At 35.8% G+C, this 22,066-nt stretch overlaps 1 protein-coding gene across 2 annotated transcripts in view; it reads left to right on the top strand.

The window, feature by feature from the left end:
* The window catches only part of CCDC91 (coiled-coil domain containing 91), a 311,209-nt gene that overhangs the window by 236,137 nt on the left and 53,006 nt on the right, over window positions 1–22,066 (top strand). The window contains exons 11-12 of one of the 2 annotated variants that reach the window (XM_010856028.1): window positions 650–763; window positions 16,641–17,870. In XM_010856028.1, the coding sequence (XP_010854330.1) occupies window positions 650–763; window positions 16,641–16,847 (321 nt within the window). In that variant the 3' untranslated portion in view covers window positions 16,848–17,870. Of the gene's footprint in view, window positions 1–649; window positions 764–16,640; window positions 17,871–22,066 lie in introns of those variants that run through there. The other variant, XM_010856029.1, reaches the window with a different exon arrangement.

Below are 22,066 nucleotides of genomic sequence, written 5' to 3' on the forward strand. Positions count from 1 at the left end.
CTTCTTTAGAATTTTAGCCGTCTTTCTCTTTACCTGAAAATTTGAAATCTCTCAGGGTCCTTGATTACTATTTCAGCAAAATGAGTAGTACCACTTTTCTTCCTAGATTTCTCATTTCAGATATTAGGACACAGAGTGAAGTTTTTACCTCTCATTCATGGTGTCCAGCTCTCAACGTCTTAACCTGGCAGGAGGACTAAACTATCTGTAAATCTTACCACCCAGACCACACTTGATATTGTGTGATGGAAAAGCTTAAATGTGAATAAAACAGCCTAGAACATCAGGGTGTTCTTGGAAGAATAAATACAAGTTGGAAGTCTTATGTGAATAGTGCAAAGTACAGGAAGGCAATCAATCATGTAAACATCAAATGAAAGGTTGGTAAGGAAGCCACTGGAGTATTTTAGGCTCTCCCTGCAATAAATGGCTTACTCCATTTTTTTCCCCTTTCACTCAGTTTGAAAAAGTGAATTCTGTGGAATCTGTTCACAGAACCCAAAAGATGCTGTAAGTTCTTATTCCTGTTTAAAGACATGCTTTGAACAGAATAAGTTCAACCCATTGAATGTTTTTAGTTTATATAAAATGGGCCCAAACATGTCATAGCACATACCTCCCTGAGTTTTTCTCATCCTTCCACAAACAGGAAACAGTTAAGGCAGCAATAATAGAAGAGCAAAAACGAAGTGAAAAGGCTGTGGAAGAGGCAGTGAAGAGAACAAGAGATGAACTGATAGAGTATGTAAAGGAACAGAAAAGGGTAAGTATCCCCTGAAGGGTTTTAATTTGTTCTTCCATAAACTGAAGCATTGGCTTCCATACAATAACATTAAATTTTAAAATATTTAAAACATCCTTTTTCATCTAATTTAGGAATCTTCATCTAATATTTTTTTCTGGTATAAGTATATATTCTAATAGTTATATCTGTAAACATAAATTCCATTTGTTAACAAAAAAAGCACTGAATAATTTCCTGCTGGATTCCCAGAAATGACCTATTTTCAATTTGACTTTACACTTAAAAAGAAAGTAGACAGGTTTTTGCTGTTATAGATTTTTTAAGTTTTTGCCGTAAGTTTGTTATTTCTTATGTAATGGTTGTCAAAATTTGTATGCACTCTTTAGGCCTTCGGACTAGGTTAACAACACTGTGGTTCTAATAGATAATACAGTTATCAAATTAGGGCTCTTCTGCCATAGTTCCATTTTGAGAACAAAATTCAGAATATGCTAGTCAGAATTTATAATGCATATTGAAGCTTTACAAAATGAATGTCATTTTGGTACAATGTGATTTTATTAATTTGTAAGTCTGAGCAGTAGCTGAAAATAATGTATTTAATAGCTTAATTTTTAGACTTTTCAACAAATCTTTATTTTTTTTTAGTATCCAGGATGAGAATCACTTAGGATGAGATGTTTAATGGTAATCTCTGTAATAAGCATGTTAAATTACAGTATATTATACAATAAGTTATATGGTGAATTCTCACATACTATTTTATGTCTTATTTATATGTTTAGTATAACATAAATATTAAAGGACTATGTATTACACAATATATGGTATTATATAACATAATAAAATTATAAATAAAGCTTAAAACATAGTGTATATGAGGATATTTGGCACAGGTAATGGTTGTCAGAGTAAGAAATCAAAGATTACTCTTCAGTTGGCAGTTAAGTAGAAGAGTAATGACACTCCTAGGAATGTCATAAGAACTCATGATACCACTTTAGTTCCATACTCTTAATTTAAAATCAATTTTGGTATAATATAAAGAAAATTCTTACCCCTCAGTAGCTACCATTAGATTTCAACAAAGAGTTTTGTCAGCAGAGCGAGAAAAAAAAAAAAAAAAATTCTAAGTAAGCTTTCCAGATTAATTGACCACTCACAGAAACATTTCATGTGGGATTAAATATCTGTGCAACTTATCTGAAGATGTTTTTAAAAGTAATTTAACCCCCCTGAAATTTCTAATAGATACATAACCCTCAGAGGAGTGACTTAGCTGCTAAAGAATCCGCCTGCAATGTGGGAGACCTAAATTCGATTCCTGGGTTGGGTAGATCCCCTGGAGAAGGGAAAAGCTACCCACTCCAGTATTCTGGCCTGGGGAATTCCGTGGATTGTATAGTCCATGGGATCGCGAAGAGTTGGACACAACTGAGCAACTTTCACTTTCAGAAGAGAAAATTCTGAGCCAGATGTCATCAGCTGACCTTTCAGGAAGTGATATTTTCCCAGAAAACTCCTATTTACATGTGTATTCTCAAGGAGTTTATGTTAAACAACCTACTTCAGAAGCAGTCATACAAGAAAATAATTATAGATGCTTTCCATATACACACAGGAGTTGTGATAGTGAAAGAACAGACTTGAAATAAATTCAGGGTATTGTGGATGTATCCTTTAAAAAAAAAAACTGAAATATAGTTCATTTATAATGTTGTGTTAGTTTCATGTGTACAGTAATGTGATTCAGTTTATATATATGTGTATATATATATATATATTTCAGATTCTTTTCCCTTAAAGATTATAACAAAATATTGAGTATAGTTCTTTGTGCTATACACTAGGTCCTTATTGGTTATCTGTTTTATATATAGTAGTTTGTATATGTTAATCCCAAACTCTTACAGATATATTCTTTTTAATCATCTTTTCTTAATAATATATGGCCAGTTCTTATTTGAACATTTAATTTGGATAAGAAATTATGTAAAATAGCAAACTTATTCATAAGGGTGTCTTAGGTGAATATTTCTTTGATCAAAATTGAAATTTTCTCTTAAAAAACTTAAAAATTGAATATTACTTTCTGCTCAAAAGAAATCTTGTGGCTACCATTAGAAACATTTAAAATGAGAACAGGAAATGCCTTTACAGGAGTCATCTGGTTCCTTTGTGAGATAATTAACCCTTGACGAGAACTGACAATGATCTCTGCCATTTAATGTGTGATCTTGCAAATTATATTAAAGGATTGTGCTTACATACTCAGTCATGTCCAACATTTTGCAACCCTATGGACTATAGCCCCCAGGTTCCTCTGTCGGTGGGGTTTCTCAGGCAAGAATACTGGAGTGGGTTGCTGTTTCCTCCTCCAGGTGATCTTCCTGACCCAGAGATCAAACCCACATCTCTTGCATTGGCAGGGGGATTCTTCACCACGGAGCCACCTGGTAAATCCATATTAAAAGATTCAGTTCAATATCAGTTCAGTCACTCAGTCACGTCCGACTCTTTGTGACCCCATGGATGCAGCCTGCCAGGCTTCCCTGTCCATTACCAACTCCCAGGGCTTGCTCAAACTCATGTCCATTGATTTGGTGATGCCATCCAACCATCTTATCCTCTATCATCCCCTTCTTCTTCTGCCTTCAATCTTTCCCAGCATCAGGATCTTTTCCAGTGAGTCAGTTCTTTGCATCAGGTGACCAAAGTATTGGAGCTTCAGCTTTAGCATCCATCCTTCCAATGAATATTCTGGACTGATTTCCTTTAGGATTAACTGTTTTGATCTCCTTGCTATCCAAGGAACTCTGAAGGGTCTTTTCCATCCCCATAGTTCAAAAGCATCAGTTCTTAGTGCTCAACTTTCTTTATAGTCCAACTCTCACATCCAGACCTAGCTTTGACTAGATGTACCTTTGTCAGTAAAGTAATGTCTCTGCTTTTTAATATGCTGTCTAGGTTGGTCATAGCTTTTCTTCCAAAGAGCAAGCATCTTTTAATTTCATGGCTGCAGTCACTGCCTCATGGCTACAGTGATTTTGAAGCTGAAGAAAATAAAGTCTGTCACTGTTTCCATTGTTTCCCATCTATTTGCCATGAAGTGATGGTACCAGATGCCATGATCTTCGTTTTTTTGAATGTTGAGTTTTAAGCCAGCTTTTTCACTCTACTCTTTCACTTTCATCAAGAGGCTCTTAGATCCTCTTCGCTTTCTGCCATGAGGGTGATGTCATCTGCGTATCTGAAGTTACTTATATTTCTCCTGGAAATCTTGATTCCACCTTGTACTTCATCCAGCCCGGCATTTCACATGATGTATTGTGCATATAAGTTAAATAAGCAGGATGACAGTATACAGCCTTAACATACTCCTTCCCCAATTTGGAACTAGTCCATTTTTCCATGTCCGGTTCTAACTGTTGCTTCTTGACCTGCATACAGGTTTCTCAGGAGGCAGAAAAGGTGGTCTGGTATTCCCATCTCTTGAAGAATTTTCCAGTTTTATGTGATCCACACAGTCAAAGGCTTTTGCATAGTCAGTGAAGCAAAAGTAGATATTTTTCTGGAGCTCTCTTGCTTTTTCTATGATCCAGCAAATGTTAGCAATTTGATCCCTAGTTCCTCTGATTCTAAATCCAACTTGAACATGTGAAAGTTCTCAGTTCACATACTGCTGAAGCCTAGCTTGGGGAATTTTGAGTATCACTTTGCTTGCATGTGAGATGAATGCAATTGTGTGGTAGTTGAACATTGTTTGGAATTGCCTTTCTTTGGGATTGGAATGAAAACTGACCTTTTTCCAGTCCTGTAGCCATTGCTCGGTTTTCCAAATTTGCTGGCATATTGAGTGCAGCACTTTCAAACATCATCCTTGATATTTTTGAAATAGCTCAGCTGGAATGCCATCACCTCCACTAGCTGTGTTCGTAGTGATGCTTCCTAAGACCCACTTGACTTCGCATTCCAGGATGTCTGGCTATAGGTGAGTGATCACCTATCGTGATTATCTGAGTCATAAAGATCTTTTTTGTATAGTTCTTCTTCATATTATTGCCAGTTCAGTTCAGTTCAGTCGCTCAGTCATGTCTGACCATTTGCAACCCCACGAACCACAGCATGCCAGGCCTCCCTGTCCATCAATAACTCCTGGAATCCACTCAAACCCATGTCCATTGAGTCGGTGATGCCATCCAACTATCTCATCCTCTGTCGTCCTCATCTTCTCCTGCCCTCAATCTTTCCCAGCATCAGGGTCTTTTCCAATGATTCAGTTCTTTGCATCAGGTGGCCAAAGTATTGGAGTTTCAGCTTCAACATCAGTCCTCTCAATGAACACCCAGGACTAATCTCCTTTAGGATGGACTGGTTGGATCTCCTTGCAGTCCAAGGGACTCTCAAGAGTCTTTTCCAACACCACAGTTCAAAAGCATCAATTCTTCTGCACTCAGCTTTCATTATAGTCCAACTCTTTCATCCTTACATGACCACTGGAAAAAACTATAGCCTTGACTAGACTGACCTTTGTTGGCAAAGTAATGTCTCTGCTTTTTAATATGCTGTCTAGGTTGGTCATAACTTTCCTTCCAAGGAGTAAGCGTCTTTTAATTTCGTGGCTGCATTCACCATCTGCAGTGATTTTGGAGCCCAGAAAAATAAAGTCAGCCACTGTTTCCCCATCTATTTGCCATGAAGTGATGGGACTGGATGCCATGATCTTAGTTTTCTGAATGTTGAGCTTGCCACCTCTTCTTAATATCTTCAGCTTCTGTTAGACCCATACCATTTATGTCCTTTATTATGCCCATCTTTGCATGAAAAGTTCCCTCAGTATCTCTGATTTTCTTGAAGAGATCTCTAGTCTTTCCCATTCTATTGTTTTCCTCCTTTTCTTTGCACTGATCACTGAGGAAGGCTTTTTTGTCAATCCTTGCTATTTTTTTGAACTCTGCATTCAGGTAGGTATATCTTTCCTTTTCTCCTTTGCCTTGAGCCTAAAATATTAGTATCTCTTTATGTTAGATAAACTAGTTATCACCTTTAGAAGTGTTCATTAAATCACAACAGTTATTGCAATATTAGATTCTATTTGCACCAAAGTTCCACTTCTCTATCCTTCTTCACTTATATAGTAAGAACAATAAATTTAATTTATTAAATAAATTAACATGATTTAGAATAAACATGATTGTAATAGTTTATTTGACTCATGTTACTAGATTCATAGATGATCAAAACTAATTTAATTAATATATTAACAGAAAGTTTATTACTTTCACTTCGGGACTTGAGAATTTTTTAAATAACACACATTGTGGAATACTTTTAACATTTGAATGTTTCCACCTCTCCAAATAGAAAAGCTATAAAAAAGGAAAGTGGCTAGAATATCTAAAATGAAAACACCCACTATGAGATTTTTTTTTAATTGTATTTTATTTTTAAACTTTACAATATTGTATTGGTTTTGCCAAACATCAAAATGAATCCTTATATATATAACTTTTTAAAAATTAAGATTCTCTATACTCTTATTTTTTTTGAAATGGATTTCAGTGTTTCAAGTTAATTTTTATGAATTTTGGAGGCTTGCAAAGTTTTCACATGCACACAAAAAAGACGTCTCATAGCTTAAAAAGTAATACTTAGAAGAAACAAAAGGTTTTTTTAGCAAATTCATAATCTTTTTGTCTGTTTCCAAAAGACTAAATTAGAGCAGCTCATCTCTCCTTCTTCCTTTGTAAGATGAATTTCTTTTTGCATCAGAGAAGAACACTTTTCCAGAACAAAAATTTTCCTTTCTCCTCTCCAGCTTTTTTAACTAGAGTTAACTTGAGATTTTCAACATTAGACACCTCAAAAGCCCTGTAGACCTTGATTCCAACTGGGCTTACATTCCAGTCTGTGAAGTAATTGTCCCCCCTTGTAGTTTTCCAAAATCGTTGAAAGAAGAAGTCTAACCCCATGTTAGTTTCTGTCTTTATATATCTTTCATCCAAACCAGTCTTTAACTTTTTTTAAAACTGTAGTATAACAATCTTCAATATATGTTGTTAAGCAAAAGCCACAGTGTGAATCATTGTGTATTGGAGTGGCCTTAAGAAATGCAGTTTACATTGTGACCCAATTCTCAATGAATCTATAAACAAAAATAAAATTAGAAAAAAAAAATTTACAAGACAGTACCTACCCTTACTGTGAACAGTGTACTCTGGCATTTTCTATTCTTTTTTTTTGTTTTTTATAATTATTTTTAAGTAGATAAATTAAGATTTTTAGTTGGAATTTCAAAGTCTCAAAAATTAATAGAGTGAATAGACAGAAAAGTAGGAGGATATAGTAGACCCGAAAAGCACTGTGAACCAATTCAACATAATTAAGATTTATAGAATTTTCACACAATAGCAGGATACAAATTCTATTCAAGTTCTGTAGAGTATAAACCAGGAGACAGTGGAACATATCCAGGGGCTTTAAAACAAGGTACAAAAATTTCATGGTCTAAAGGTATTGAAGTCATGCACAGTCTGTTCTCTTATCACTGTGGAATTATGTTAGAAATCAATATCAAAATATAGTTAAAAGTAACTACATATTTTCACATGCAATGTGACATTTACCAAGAGAGATCTTTGACTTAGCCTTCAAGTCTCAAGAAAGTCAAAAGTTCAGTGTTTTAAAAGAAAAACAGAATGAAATATCTCAAATGATTATCTTTTCAAATAGCTTATAATTTATCCTACAATATTAAGTGCAGTAGAATTGCAAATCACTATAGGGGATAATATTCCTTTTTCTGGGTATCTGGACTCAACAAGTTTTTAATCAGTGATCCAACCCTTTTGAGTATTACAGTTATATTCAGAATTAGAATTAGAATTATGCTAGGATTAAATTAAAATTATATTGAGAAAATGTTTTACTTTTAAATGTCATTTACCAGGGTTTTTTGTTATCAATAGAGATGTCACTAAACTTTATAAATACTCACCTTCATCCATCTAAACATCTTAGATCAGATGAAGGGATTACCTATACCTATACTACCTATATACTAATTATGTGAATCAAAATTTATACTGAAATTACATCCTGAATTTACTAAGTTGAATACATAATACTGATACTGTTAGTCCAATTCATAATAATAATCAAAAGTTTGTGTGTAATCAAACTATTCAAAGAAAGCTTTTAAAATGATCAACCAGAAAAATAATTCAAATTAATAATGAATCTGTTTCAGTGACTATCTTGTAAGTGCTTTTTTGTAGGTATTCTAAATGATAGTATTAAAAAATCCTCTATAAACTCTTATCTTGTTAAACTGAGAAAATTATTATATTGAGTTCACTAATATGGTATGAAATTGAAAAGCCAAAGTTTTGCAATCTCACTTCTTGTAATTTTTTCATATTAATTGATAGAAGTTGTCTACATTTTTAATGAATTTAGAAATTTTTGTTATAATTCATATAATAGAGAGGAAAAGGTAAGCAAGAAAACCTGAAAAGATTTTAACATTGACTCAGTTTATCTGGGAATCAGCTAGGTATCCCTAAGTGTAGTGATTTATAACAGCCATAGTATACTTTATTAAAATTATTTTTTTTATTTTAAACTCTCTTGAATCATTACAAATTGTGGATTAAGGGATAGCAGACTACAGCCCATGGGTCAAATTTGATTTTCTGCCTGTTTTTATAAAGTTTTATTGAAACACACAACCACATCCATTCATTTATGTGTTCATGCTGCAACCACAGAGTTGAGTAGTTCATAGAGATCATGGGGCCCACATAACCTAAAAAAATTTACTGTCTGGCCCTTTACAGAAAAACATTTGTCAACTCCTGTTCTAGGCTATCAAAATAATCTTGATGAGAAAATTTCTTCCTGTCAGCCCTTCAAGATATTTATTCTTTCATTATGCCTCATTAAAACTAGACAATTGAAATTCCTAAGGTGCTGGAAAAGATTTCTCTCTTGATATTAATTACCAGATAATGCATTATAGTATTTCAGACATGGTCATTAGTGACATAAACTTTATTTTAGACTAAAGGAGATTGTAGAAAAATGAGATGGGAAAGACCACATCCCTTGACACTTCCCTAGGGAGGAAGAATTTGTGGTTGAAAATGACCTATGGCCTTTGGATTAGAATGAAGTGTTCTAACTCATCCCACAAGTTAAGACTGTTACACATGAGCTTGCTATGAGGGAGGAAGTGTGAATAATATTCAGCAAGCAACAACTACTCACAGCCAAGCAGTGATTCCTAAAAAATAAAATCCCATCCAAATGTAATAAAAGATTATTTTTTTTTCCTCTTAAGAACCAGAATTATGGCCTGTATTTTCTAAATCACCTCCAGGAAAATAATCTGCACTTTAGAGGATTCTTTTAATTTAGATCTTCAGAGAGGAGTAAGGAGCAATTACCTTTACTTCAAAGTTTCTGTGGTCAAAGCATTGTTATAATTTTTTAATTATAAAAGGACTCATTTGATCCAGGTTTTCTACAGTATTTTTGAGTGTTTGCATCTCAAACTGTTTAATAAAAGGCACTATTTGGCCAAAATGAACTCTCTTTAGTTTCTGATCTTTTATATAGTTACTTGAATTAAACATGATTTCAAGACAAGTTCTTTAATAACTTGTGTTGCCTTACTTTTCTCCTCTTAATAATTTGGGAGTCAGACCAGCTGGTCTCTAGTGTGAGTCTTCAAGTTCTGAAATTAGTTAAGACTATGAGTAACATTTTCCTTGACAACTGATGAATCTCTCCACGGGTTTTTAATTCTTGGTATAAATCACTTGCATCATTTATATTTATTTGGTGTATTATTTATACATCACTGTAGGGAAATGACACTTTGCTGACATTGCCCAGCCTCTTGCCCCTTCTCATCCTAATCAGTTGGCCTTGCTTCTCCTGTCTTGGGGCAGGCTATATTGTTACCTGCACAACAAGCAACTCAGTAGGAATTCAACATCTGCCCTTGTAACTTTTGCTTTGGGTCTCATATTAGAAAAGGCTTTTATCTGACCAGGTCATATTAAAATGAATAATATACCCTCACATTCAATCGTTGTCTGTACTTTCAGCTGTACCTCATTTTTTATGTCAAAGGGAATTTAAAGATTTGTATAGGTATGATCTAAAAGGTTACTATTTTTCTATCTTATACTCTGAAAGCTTATTTCATACAGTACACCTTAAAATCAAATTTATTGCTGTTTTTCACTTCATATTTTAACAGTCTTCTTGATCCTCTTTCTTATTCTCCTGGACTCACTTACATGAGAATAATCTTGAAAGAACTTACTGATAGGTTAACAATCATGGACTTTGGTAAGGCAAATCTATTGACCGTTTCCATTTCAACAGTGGGGTCATTAAGAAGATACTATAGACATAACAATGCTTAGATTAAGTACTATAATTCCTGTTTCAGGGAAAAGACATAAATATGTTCTAACTTAAAATTAAAATTTATTTTAATTTTGCACTTAACTGGTTTGGCCCAGCAATTAATTTAGTACTCTTCTTTGTTCTTTGTCATAACATTTTTGTTTAAGACAAAGCAAAACTTCTAAATCAGAGTACAGTAAGTATAAATATTTTAGTTAGAGTCAGTATCTAAAAATGCCTATTCTGTTTTTGTGTAACTTAAATGTTCATCTAAATAATTCAATCACTTCTTGAATCATTATAGTGATAGTGACAATTAGCTTTATTCTTCATTAAAAGGTTTTAGCTTTTTCTTAAATATTCAGTTGATTTTTCCATTATTGTACAACATTAAAGTTCTTAAAATTCAGATGGTGATAAGAATTGATTCTAATCATAGTCTAATCAACAAAATCGAAGTGTCAGCTTTGAGTCAAAGGCCATGGAAGTGAAGAGTTGACACACCTGATGGGTATGCTATCACTAAAGGCCTACAGTTGGGTATAGCTTCTTGAGATGAAGAATAGCTGAATAACGTGTGATGCAAACAGTGAGCAGCTGATACAGAAGGAAAGGCAGAGGTCAGATCTAGAGGAAGTGGTGGCTACCAAAGGCCCCCAAATTGAAATAACAATGATGACAACAACAGTAGAAGCTAATACTTACATAGCATTTACTAGGTTCCAGGCACTAGTCCAAGGATATTATTACATGTGTGAGTGTGTATATATTAATTACTCACAATAATGTTATTAGCCACCAGATCACAAAGCTAGAAAGTGACAGTCTGGCTCTGGAGCCTGAGCTGTTAACCGCCGGGCAAACCATTTCTGTGGGCAAGATGCAGCAATGAAGAACAGGGAAGAATTTTGTGAATAGGTCAGAGTGAAAGTTTCAAATTAAAAGCCAAGAAGACTAAGAGGATAACAGAGATTCATATTTATGTTTTATTAGTTGCATGGCACTACATGGTATCTACCAGATCAAAGCTCCTGTGAAGGACCAGAACCACCGTATCTTTAAAAAGCTATAACTTTTGTTTTAGAAGGAAAGTATAAGAGCATATTATCTTAAGTAATTATATAAGTTCAAAAAATGGCTTGAAGCAATAGTAAATACCATAACATAATGTAGTGCTTGAAAAAAGATAAAAAACATTATGTTGATAATAATTAGCAATAGAATTCCAGAAGATCACTTAAGACTACAATGATAAGAGTGGGCTTTTTCATTTCAGTCAAATAGAAACTAAAATATGGACTAGCTGATATTGCTGCTGCTGCTAAGCCGCTTCAGTCGTGTCTGACTCTGTGTGACCCCATAGACGGCAGCCCACCAGGCTCCTCTGTACCTGGGATTCTCCAGGCAAGAATACTGGAGTGGGTTGCCATTTCCTTCTCCAATGCATGCATGCAGGCTACGTCACTTCAGTCGTGTCTGACTCTGTGTGACCCCATTGACAGCAGCCCACCAGGCTCCTCTGTCCATGGGATTCTCCAGGCAAGAATACTGGAGTGGGTTGCCATTTCCTTCTCCAAATATGGACTAGACTACATAGTAAATGGAAGATAGACAATGTTACATGAGAAACCAAAGGGTTTGGTTTCCTATAGGAATAGGCAAATTAATTTGTAAACATTTTTATTAAAAAGCCTATTTCTAGATTCATAATATGCCTTTTGGTTGCAGTTCTATAATGTACTAGTTCATGAAGCTGTTGTTATTGAGGATAGTGGAGATGGAGATTTTGTTTTTTTTTTCAGATGTTGTTTTACTTACCCTTTAGCCAACCTTGGAAGTTAAAAAGCTTGTGTATATACCTTCATTTATTCATGAAGTATTTATTAAGAGTCACAGTTGCCTTTACCATGCTGCTATTAAGCTGGTTAGAAAGAAATGAATAAGAAGTGGTATTTAAGATTGCCAGCATCTTGATCTATACAACATAGATCCTTATATCTATACAACGTACATCTTTATATACCCTTCCATCCTCCAACCTGAGCTGTGTACTGAGAAGTTTCAGTTTTAATCTTTTTCCCATTCTGTAAAGAAATGTTAAGCATCTTTAATGATGTTCTGCTGTGCTCAGGACATGAGGATAAATGAGATAATCAAGAAAGAGAGCTTTTACCTTGGTATCCATAATAGCAATACGTATTTGTTTAACAACTAAAATATATAAAGGTTTTTACCTATGTTATTTGATTCTTATAATCAGTTCAGTTCAGTTCAGTCGCTCAGTCATCTCCGACTCTTTGCGACCCCATGAACTGCAGAACACCAGGCCTCCCTGTCCGTCACCAACTCCCCGGAGTTTACCCAAACTCATGCCCATTGAGTCGGTGATGCCATCTAACCATCTCATCCTCTGTCATCCCCTTCTCCTGCCTTCAATCTTTCCAACATCAGGGTCTGTTCAAATGAGTCAGCTCTTTGTATCAGGTGCCCCAAATATTGGAGTTTCAGCTTCAACATCAAAGCAGCAGCCATTTCTGAGTGCCAGGTTTGTCCAGGACACCATAGTGGCTGCTTTGTTTACATTGTTTCACTTACTCTTAAAACTTTTCTAAAATGGTATCTGGATTTTACAGACAAGGAAAACTAAGTCAGTGATGTAAGCTAACTGCCTGAGATCAATAAAAAGAGGCAAGATTTTAACTTGGTTCTGTCTGACTGCAAACTGTGTATGGTGATTCCTGAGTAACTCTTTAAATCTGATAGGATAATTTACTTTACACGTCATTTTTCATGTGGTATTTTAGGATTGTCAGTTTCTTCTCTAACAAACTTGTAATTATATGTTTTGTTTTCATAGGCTCCATCTAAATAAACTGGATAAATTTTATAGGCTCTGTCTAGATATTAATATTAATCAAATTGGGTCCATCCAGATAAATTAGGTAAAAAAGTAGATTGACACAGACAGTGCAGACATACACACACATACGAACACACAATTCATTTGGGAAATAGCTTGAAATTAAGTATTACATAAAATTTGTAAATTATTTTTAAATACATTTTTCACCTATGGTGAACTTTTGAGTATCCTAGCAAAGACTATTCGTTTAGATACTTGAAATGTTATTTTATTCCTGCATGGTCTTAATGTTTTAATTTATATAAAATTCAATCCCTAATTAGTTTTCCTAATTGTCATGACAACATTAGGTGGTTTAGAACTAAACCCTTAGCCTATTCTCTTTAGTTGTCTTAAAGTCCCCATCAGTTCAGTCACTCAGTCATGTCTGACTATTTGTGACCCCATGGACTGCAGCATGCCAGGCTTCCCTGTCCGTTACTAACTCCTGGAGCTTATTCAAATCATGTCCATCAAGTCAGTGATGCCAGCCATCCAACCATCTCATCCTCTATTGTCCCCTTCTCCTCCTGCCTTCAATCTTTCCCAGCATCAGGGTCTTTTCCAGTGAGTCACTTCTTCCCATCAGGTGGCCAAAGTATTGGAGTTTCAGCTTCAGCATCGGTCCTTCCAATTAATATTTAGAAATGATTTCCTTTAGGATTGACTGGTTTGATCTTCTTGCAGTCCAAGAGACTCTCAAGAGTCTTCTCCAGTACCACAGTTCAAAAGCATCAGTTCTTCGGCACCCAGCTTTCTTTATAGTCCCAACTCTCACATCCATACATGACTACTGGAAAACCATGGATTTGACTAGACAGACCTTTGTTGGCAAAGTAATGTCTCTGCTTTTTAACATGTGATCTTGATTCATCATAGCTTTTCTTCCAAAGGGCAAGGGTCTTTTAATTCCATGGCTGCAGTCAGCATCTGCAATGATTTTGGAGCCCAAAAAAATAAAGTCTGTCACTGTTTCCATTGTTTTCCCATCTATTTGCCATGATGTGATGGGACCAGATGCCATGATCTTCATTTTTTGAATATTGAGTTTCAAGCCAGCTTTTTCACTCTCCTTTTTCACTTTCATCAAGAGGCTCTTTAGTTCCTTTTCACTTTCTGCCATAAGGGACATCATTGGAATTAATGCTCGTTTCTATGGACATATAGGCTAATGCCAAATTCCCTTAAAATTATACTTCCTCTAGGAATTAAAAAAAAAATGCAAAACAGAACTAACATGTCAAAGTTACTTCAGCCCTTTAAAATATATTAAAATATACAAGTAAGTATTGCAAACATTTTTTTTTTTTTATGGAGCAAATCAAGAAAATGAGCCATGAACTCAACATATTCTATTTGAAAACTGCTCATTTTTTTAAATTCTAAAGTTCAGTTAGCTTGGAGAATATATGTATTTTATTTTGTTCAATTTTAGCCTGGAGCTAAACCACATTGTTGTTCAATCACTAAGTCGTGTCCAACTCTTTGGGACCCCATGGACTGCAGCACTCCAGGCTTCCCTATCTTTCATTATTTCCCAGAGTTTGTTCAAACTCATGTCCATTGAGTCGATGATGCCATCCAACCATCTCATTCTGTCACCCTCTTCTACTCCTGCCCTCAATCTTTTCCAGCATCACGGTCTTTCCCAGTGAACAGCTCTTTGCATCAGGTGGGCAAACTATTGGAACTACAGCTTCAGCATTAATCCTTCCAATGAATATTCAGGGTTGATTTCCTTGGCTCAGAGGTTAAAGTGTCTGCCTGCAATGCGGGAGACCTGGATTCAATCCCTGGGTCGGGAAGATCCCCTGGAGAAGGAAATGGCAACCCACTCCAGTATTCTTGCCTGGAGAATCCCATGGATGGAGGAGCCTGGTGGGCTACAGTCCATGGGGTCGCAAAGAGTTGGACACGACTGAGTGACTTCACTTTCACTTTCAATTTCTCCTCCAGTCTGACACTTCTCTTCAGTGGCTCTCAGTTTTTCATTCTTTCTGCATGACTTGCAGGAGCTTAGTTCCCTAACCAGAGATTGAACCTGTACCACAGCAGTGAAAGAGCTGAGTCCTAACCACTGGACAGCCAGGAAATTCTCTCAGTTCCTAATTCTGTTTTGTGATGTAGAAAGAAGAAATCGTTGTTATTACAAAAAGGTACAATGATTGAGCAATATCAATTCAAGCCTTGCACTAATATCTGCAAAATTTCTTGTAAAACATTTAAAAATACACTACCTTCTTCTTGTATACTTTAAACAGTTGCACTATAGAACTTATATCTCTTGGATTGTAGACTTCATAATAGGCTAATAGTCTTTTAACTATCCTGAATATTTATGAATACCTGCTAGTTCTGATTCTTTGATTTCTTTTTCAAATATATAAAGAAAGTTATAGTTAAGAAATGAATTATTTTTTGTGCTGCTTTTTAAAAGAAATTCCTGAAGTGACTGTTTTCTTATTTCCTTCCACTATCAAAATCCCCAACTTCCAGTAGAAAGGAGATGGTATTATTACTAAAGAATATTTGGTAGTTTTAAAATTTACTCTATTTGATTTATTGTATAGTTATTTTCCATCATATGTATCTTTTCAGCCATCAGTTCTTTCCTTTAAAAAAAAAACCCAGCAAAAATAACAATTTGGTTTGTAACTAATAGTGCCTTGGAAACAGCATGAAAAAACCATTTTCTAAGAGATGCGGTATTTTTCTTCTCATATGAAAACAGAGAAAACCTCCTTGATGTTCTGTTCCTTGCTGATTCATATGCACTGACATGACCTCTCTGTGCTCCTGTCTTTCTCTGAAAGCTTCGTGCTCACTCTGTAAAGGGAGCCCAATTATTTAATATATGTGAACTCCAGTCTGTAACAGAGAAGTAAAAGATATGTCATTTATGATCATCACATTATTTTTTTATGAAACCATTAGATTATAGGTGAATCATGTCTGACTAAAATGTCGGACTGTTTTTGTTATTTTTTAAAAATGGTAATACTCAATGGAATAATACTAAATGGAATACTAAATGAATAGTCAAGACAGTAATTTTATTAGCACTTCTTTTCCTTCTCTGAGATTGATGTACCAGTGTATATCTCTTCTTGTTCTTTCTCCTTTAAAGATATTCACTGCCCTATATTTTTTTCTAGTAATTTTTCATTTGTTCCTTCATCATTGATTAGTTCAACTGAGATTCTGTACTTGAGATTTCAAAATCCTCAGTTTTATATGTAAAGCTCCAACATTCAGATTGGTTTACCACTTAAGAACTACTTTTTATCTTTGTATCCCTTGATCAGAGAATTTGAGAGTAACATAATATTAATATTAATATCAATTCAATAGATTGTTGGTCTGTTTGAAAATTATGTTTTTATATTAAGATTGAACTCCTAATTTTAAGCAACAGTTTTCTATGATTCAGCAAAAAAAAAGAAAAGGACTTTGTTTATTAAGAGGTTATTTGGATGAGAGAAACAGTTCCGTTTCCAAAATTAAAGCCTAAAACCATGACATAGAACTGGTCTGGTGAGGGAATTCTGGTGCTGCTGTTCCCCCACCGAATAGGAAAGAAGACTGCGGTTGCTTCTGCTTTCCTGTCATGCCATTTGTGTACGACTAAACCCGTTTCACAACCTCCGCTTTGAAAACGCAGTCTGCCACCACTTCCACCAGCAGGGAGGATTCCACATCAAGTTTCACTGTTCCAGGTGCTTACTTCCTATTTCTGATTCCTCTATCAGAACTCCCCACAGGCTCTTAACAAACTGTTGACAGTTCTAACATCTGTTGAGTCTATTGGTCATTAAGTCCAAGTAGATGTACTGCAGCCTGGACTAACTAGGAAGCCTCCTTTTTCCTCCAGGGTCCCCTCACAAGTAGAGGCTTTCAGGTCACTTCATAAATAGATCAAAACAAGATGTATTACCTTCAAGAGTCGTATCTAGCTCTGTGCTGCTCTTTTAGTGGCAGAAGGCACAGTAAGTTATCTTTAACTTTGAAGAAGCTGTCCTGATATGCTGAAGATCACTGGACTCTCAGAAACTTCACTAAGATGTAGCTCTTATATTTTTGTTTGATGTATCTCTCACCATACTGCACTCGTATTAGACTCACAGGTATTTTTTACATACCTGTTCTTTATGAAGAATATTGAGTAGTATTACTGTAGTTCCTAGAGACATATATCATCAGTGCAGTTGTCCTGTGTAATAGTGAGACAGTAATGGTCTTAGTGAGGTAAGTATACTGTGGTTCAGAGCCAAATAATGTATATAAGCCTAAGATAAAATGCATTATTGCCCTACCTGTCATATGAAAAATAGCTATGGTAGGTGTTTCTATGTCTATTGTAATAGAGGGAGAAAAGCATTTTCCAGGTTATACTTGTATACATGGTACTGAGTTCTGGTAAAGAATGCATGTCTGCTACAACAGCTTTGTAGAAATGACTATCTGATTAGGCTTTAGTCATTTATATCTTCCACCAGTTCTAACTGTATACTCTGTATGTGTTAAGGGCCCAGCTGGCCTAGATAGGAGGCAGATTCAGATTAAAATTCCACTCATCAGGAGCCTGGTGGGCTGCTGTCCAATGGGTCGCACAGACACGACTGAGGCGACTTAGCAGCAGCAGCAGCAGCATCATTTAATTCCCACTAGCATCCTTTTTCACCACTAGTCCACAATGGTATTCTAGGCCCCCAGTTTTAGTTCTCATTCAGAGCAATTAGATAGATTAGATAGTAGATAGATTAGATAGTAGTACCCAAGTGAAAGTGAAAGTGAAGTCACTCAGTCCTGTCCTACTCTTTGCCACCCTGTGGACTGTAGCCTACCAGGCTCCTCCGTCCATGGGATTCTCCAGGCAAGAATACTGGAGTGGGTTGCCATTTCCTTCTCCAGGGGATCTTCCCAACCCAGGGATTGAACCCGGGTCTCCCGCATTGGAGGCAGACGCTTTAACCTCTGAGCCACCAGAGAAGCATTTCCTTTTCTTCAGTGCAGTTGCCTTTATGAGGAAGGCCAAGCCGAAAGTTTACAGTGTACACCTGCAATATATGTCTTCAAGGACTTACATTCTCTCCTTCACTCAAAAAACTCTGGGTCTGTGAATTGACTTAGGACTAGAAATTGGAAAAGACATTACAAGTTTTTGTTGCAGTGGCTCAAGTCAGACCTCTCTCACTAAATATAGATACCTTAATTATTTTATTAAGTTGGAAATTTTTTTTTTTTTTGTATCCCTATCTGTTTGATCCATACAGATCATCTGATCAGGTAGCCAGAGCTAATGGTCACTGCAGGTCAAAGCATTTTAATTTAGCCCTTCTAATAATCATAGTAACCATTTCCTCCTGCCCCTTCTAGTTTATGTGCTTCTGCTGAGGTCTTCCACCTCCACATCCCATGGTCTAGGTAGAAAGCAGTGGTACCAGTCACCTCTCTTGGGTCATAGAAGACAATGCTCGTCACTAATGCTGGCTCTTCCCTCCCAGGGAACAGGGTTAAGGAGTAGCTCATGGCTGTGGTGGCTGTGATCCTTGCCTTGAACTGAGAATTGTAGCATCATTAAGATTGTGAGCACTTCCATATCTTTTTACAAAGCTGACCTGTGGAATGAGAAGCAACTAACTTTTTGCTTGAATTTTTCATACTCTGTATTATTCAGTGTTAAAAGCCACTGGATCTCCCAAAGTTTTGCCTTCATTTGTCACTTCATTTCAAGTGACTGTAATTAATAGTTTGTTTCCTTGCTACTGTGGGCTATGGGCTGCGAGACTTTTTTTATTTTTTCTTCTTCAGAAAATTAGCTGGATTTTTGGAGCCATCAACCCTTATAGCGTCAGATAACCATTCATAGGTCTTTTTGATTTTCCTAGGGATGTATTGCCTTCAACTGCTTCTAGTAGCCATTTAATAACAACCAGAGTTCTTATTTTAAGTAGAAGAAAACTGCCTCCAGCCTGTTAAGCAGCAGAAGTTTTATTAAAAGGATATTGAGTAGTTGACCAAGTTGTTGAGAGCTGGAGAACCAGGGTCAAGGTAAAGCTTCCAGAAACAATACCAAAAACTACACCACAAAACTTGCTTAAAGATGAGTCCCTTTTTGTCACCACATTCTCATCAGGCACTGTGGGAACCCATTGCTTAATTTAGTCATTGCAGTACTCGGCAGTTGCTGCTGTGGGCTGTGGGCTGTCACACGTTTTTTTCTTCAGAAAATTAGCTGGATTTTTGGAGCCATCAACCCTTATAGTGTCAGATAACCATTCATAGATCTTTTTGATTTTCCTAGGGATGTATTGCCTTCAACTGCTTCTAGTAGCCATTTAATAACAACCAGAGTTCTTATTTTAAGTAGAAGAAAACTGCCTCCAGCCTGTTAAGCAGCAGAAGTTTTATTAAAAGGATATTGAGTAGTTGACCAAGTTGTTGAGAGCTGGAGAACCAGGGTCAAGGTAAAGCTTCCAGAAACAATACCAAAAACTACACCACAAAACTTGCTTAAAGATGAGTCCCTTTTTGTCACCACATTCTCATCAGGCACTGTGGGAACCCATTGCTTAATTTAGTCATTGCAGTACTCGGCAGTTGCTGCTGTGGGCTGTGGGCTGTCACACGTTTTTTTCTTCAGAAAATTAGCTGGATTTTTGGAGCCATCAACCCTTATAGTGTCAGATAACCATTCATAGATCTTTTTGATTTTCCTAGGGATGTATTGCCTTCAACTGCTTCTAGTAGCCACTTAATAACAACCAGGGTTTTTGTTTTAAGTAGGAAAAAACTGCCTCCAGCCTGTTAAGCAGCAGAAGTTTTAATAAAAGGATATTGAGAATGAATGATTCTTATCCTTATGAGCAAATGGGTGCTATACAGAGCCTCCTTCCCCTAATTGCTCACTTCTGAATCGAAGTCTTTCACAGTTGATTGATTATCAGAGCCTTCGGGGTAGGGCAGGCTAGATAACTAAATTTTCTGGTTTCTGGGTTTTACCTAAGGGAGTCGTACTTCCTAGACTAGAAATTCATCAAACATAGGAAGGGTATCAAAAACCAGAGAACATTACAAATGGTCACTACATATTTGGGGAGTTTTTTCCAAGTTGCTATGGTTATAGTAGAAATATTTTTTCCAGCTTTTTAGTCTCTTGGCTAATTCTAAAACTAATCCTTTGAAGTCAAACTAGATGGGTTTCATTCTTACTAAAACAGAATATTAGCAGTTGCCAGGTTCATCAGATATCCTGTAGGAAGTTTGTCACCTGGCCACTACCGCTTCATTCTTTTTCTATAGTCTGAGGTTTCTACACTTATGTATGTGACACTGTTCAGAAGATATGCAATACTTTGGATAGATAAAGTTTTTGTTTCCATGTACTTATGCTTAATATCAATAACTTTAGAAGGTATAAAGAGATATTTTTTTAATTTTTTAAGTTTTAGTGATTAAACTTGTCTTTGAATTAACCAACAGTTTCACTCCCTGGTAATTCTGGGACATTTTTGTTTGCATTAGTTATAGAACTTCTTTTCGTAGAGTGATGGCCACAAAGGTTACTAAAGAGAGCTTGATTGACTTGTCTTTCTACTGAATTTGCCTGGATTGAGTTAATTGCCTCTGTGTCCTTGGCACCATCTTTGTTCTCTGTATTTACTTCACACTCTGACAAGTGGGTCTCTTTCTTTTATCCTCCTTTCCATTGTCTTGCAATCAAACCTGTTACCCATGGCTTCTGATATTTTTTTCAACTCTGATTAAAGTGTAAAACTGAAGAAAATGGTGAGAAACTGAGCAGCAAAGTAGAGTTTATCAAATTAAGTAACATATTCTAAGCCTGAAAAAGGAGAGCCTTCAGTTCTATATGTAATAAATATATAGGTTTTGTTGTGTCTCTTTTGACTGGCCGTTGTTTCTTCTATCATTGTTTGAGCTTCTGGGTTGTTACAGAAGATTATGTTCAAAACCTGGCTGCCAGTCAGAACATTCTTACACTAGTAAGTCTGAAAGTTAGATCGCTCCAATTTGAGTATTTTCTGAGTGTTGTTTTCCAGTATAGATGACTTTCTGAACATTTGATTTGAAGTACAGTATTTTAGGATAAATCCTATATCTGGCATTCAGTGTACATTGGAATTGATTCATTAAGTAATCCCAATATTCCTGTCCTGTCACCATGGTTTTTCATATTGTTTGCATGTATAATGTGATTATTACCTTGTACCAGGAACATATTAATCATAGTTTCTTTGCCACTTTACAAGAATTTTAATGTCTGCTTTTTATTCATCTGTGGGGACATTTGGCATATGAAATAACTTTGTTGCTTCGTTTTTCCTTTATAGTGTAGAGTGCTTATTCATGTAAGATTTGGTGTGACTATAATATATTCAACACTTTGCTTTTGTCCTCGATATTTATTCCATTCCTGTGGTTCACATTTTCCTTTTCTTATGTATCATGTGTTGAAAATGAAAATATCTTGTCTAGGGTGGAGCTTAGCCATGGGACTAAACAAACATGCTCTCCTTCTGCACTTTGTTGATTTTAGTGGTTAAATTACTAAAAATCCTGTAAAAAAAAAAAAAAAAGCTTTATATCTACCTTTTTTCATTGAGTGCTTTCACAGTTCAGATCCCTTCCTTTCACAGCTCTTACCCCAAATACAACTTGTTGGCTCATACTTCTTTTATATTTAGGACTCCCACATCGGTAGTCAAGAGATTAGTGAAAGTAGCATCAACAGGCAAGATACTAATTCGCTAAATTTAGTGAAATAAACTAAACCACTTGAACTGAGTTTCCAAAACTTAGAAGAAATCTATGATGGGCAAGGTCTTCTCATGTCAGAGGTTAGAAGTACTGAAAACCCAAAACATGTAAACACTGGAAGTTTCTGATTTTATCATATCTCTGACATCTTTTTGGCTGAAGCAAGTCATATGGCCAAGCCCATAGTCAAAACACTATAAAGTACATTTCACCCATCATGA

Source organism: Bison bison, unplaced genomic scaffold, assembly GCF_000754665.1.
Source record: "Bison bison bison isolate TAMUID 2011002044 unplaced genomic scaffold, Bison_UMD1.0 scf7180017864370, whole genome shotgun sequence".
In the NCBI taxonomy this organism is placed as follows: Eukaryota; Metazoa; Chordata; class Mammalia; order Artiodactyla; family Bovidae; genus Bison; species Bison bison.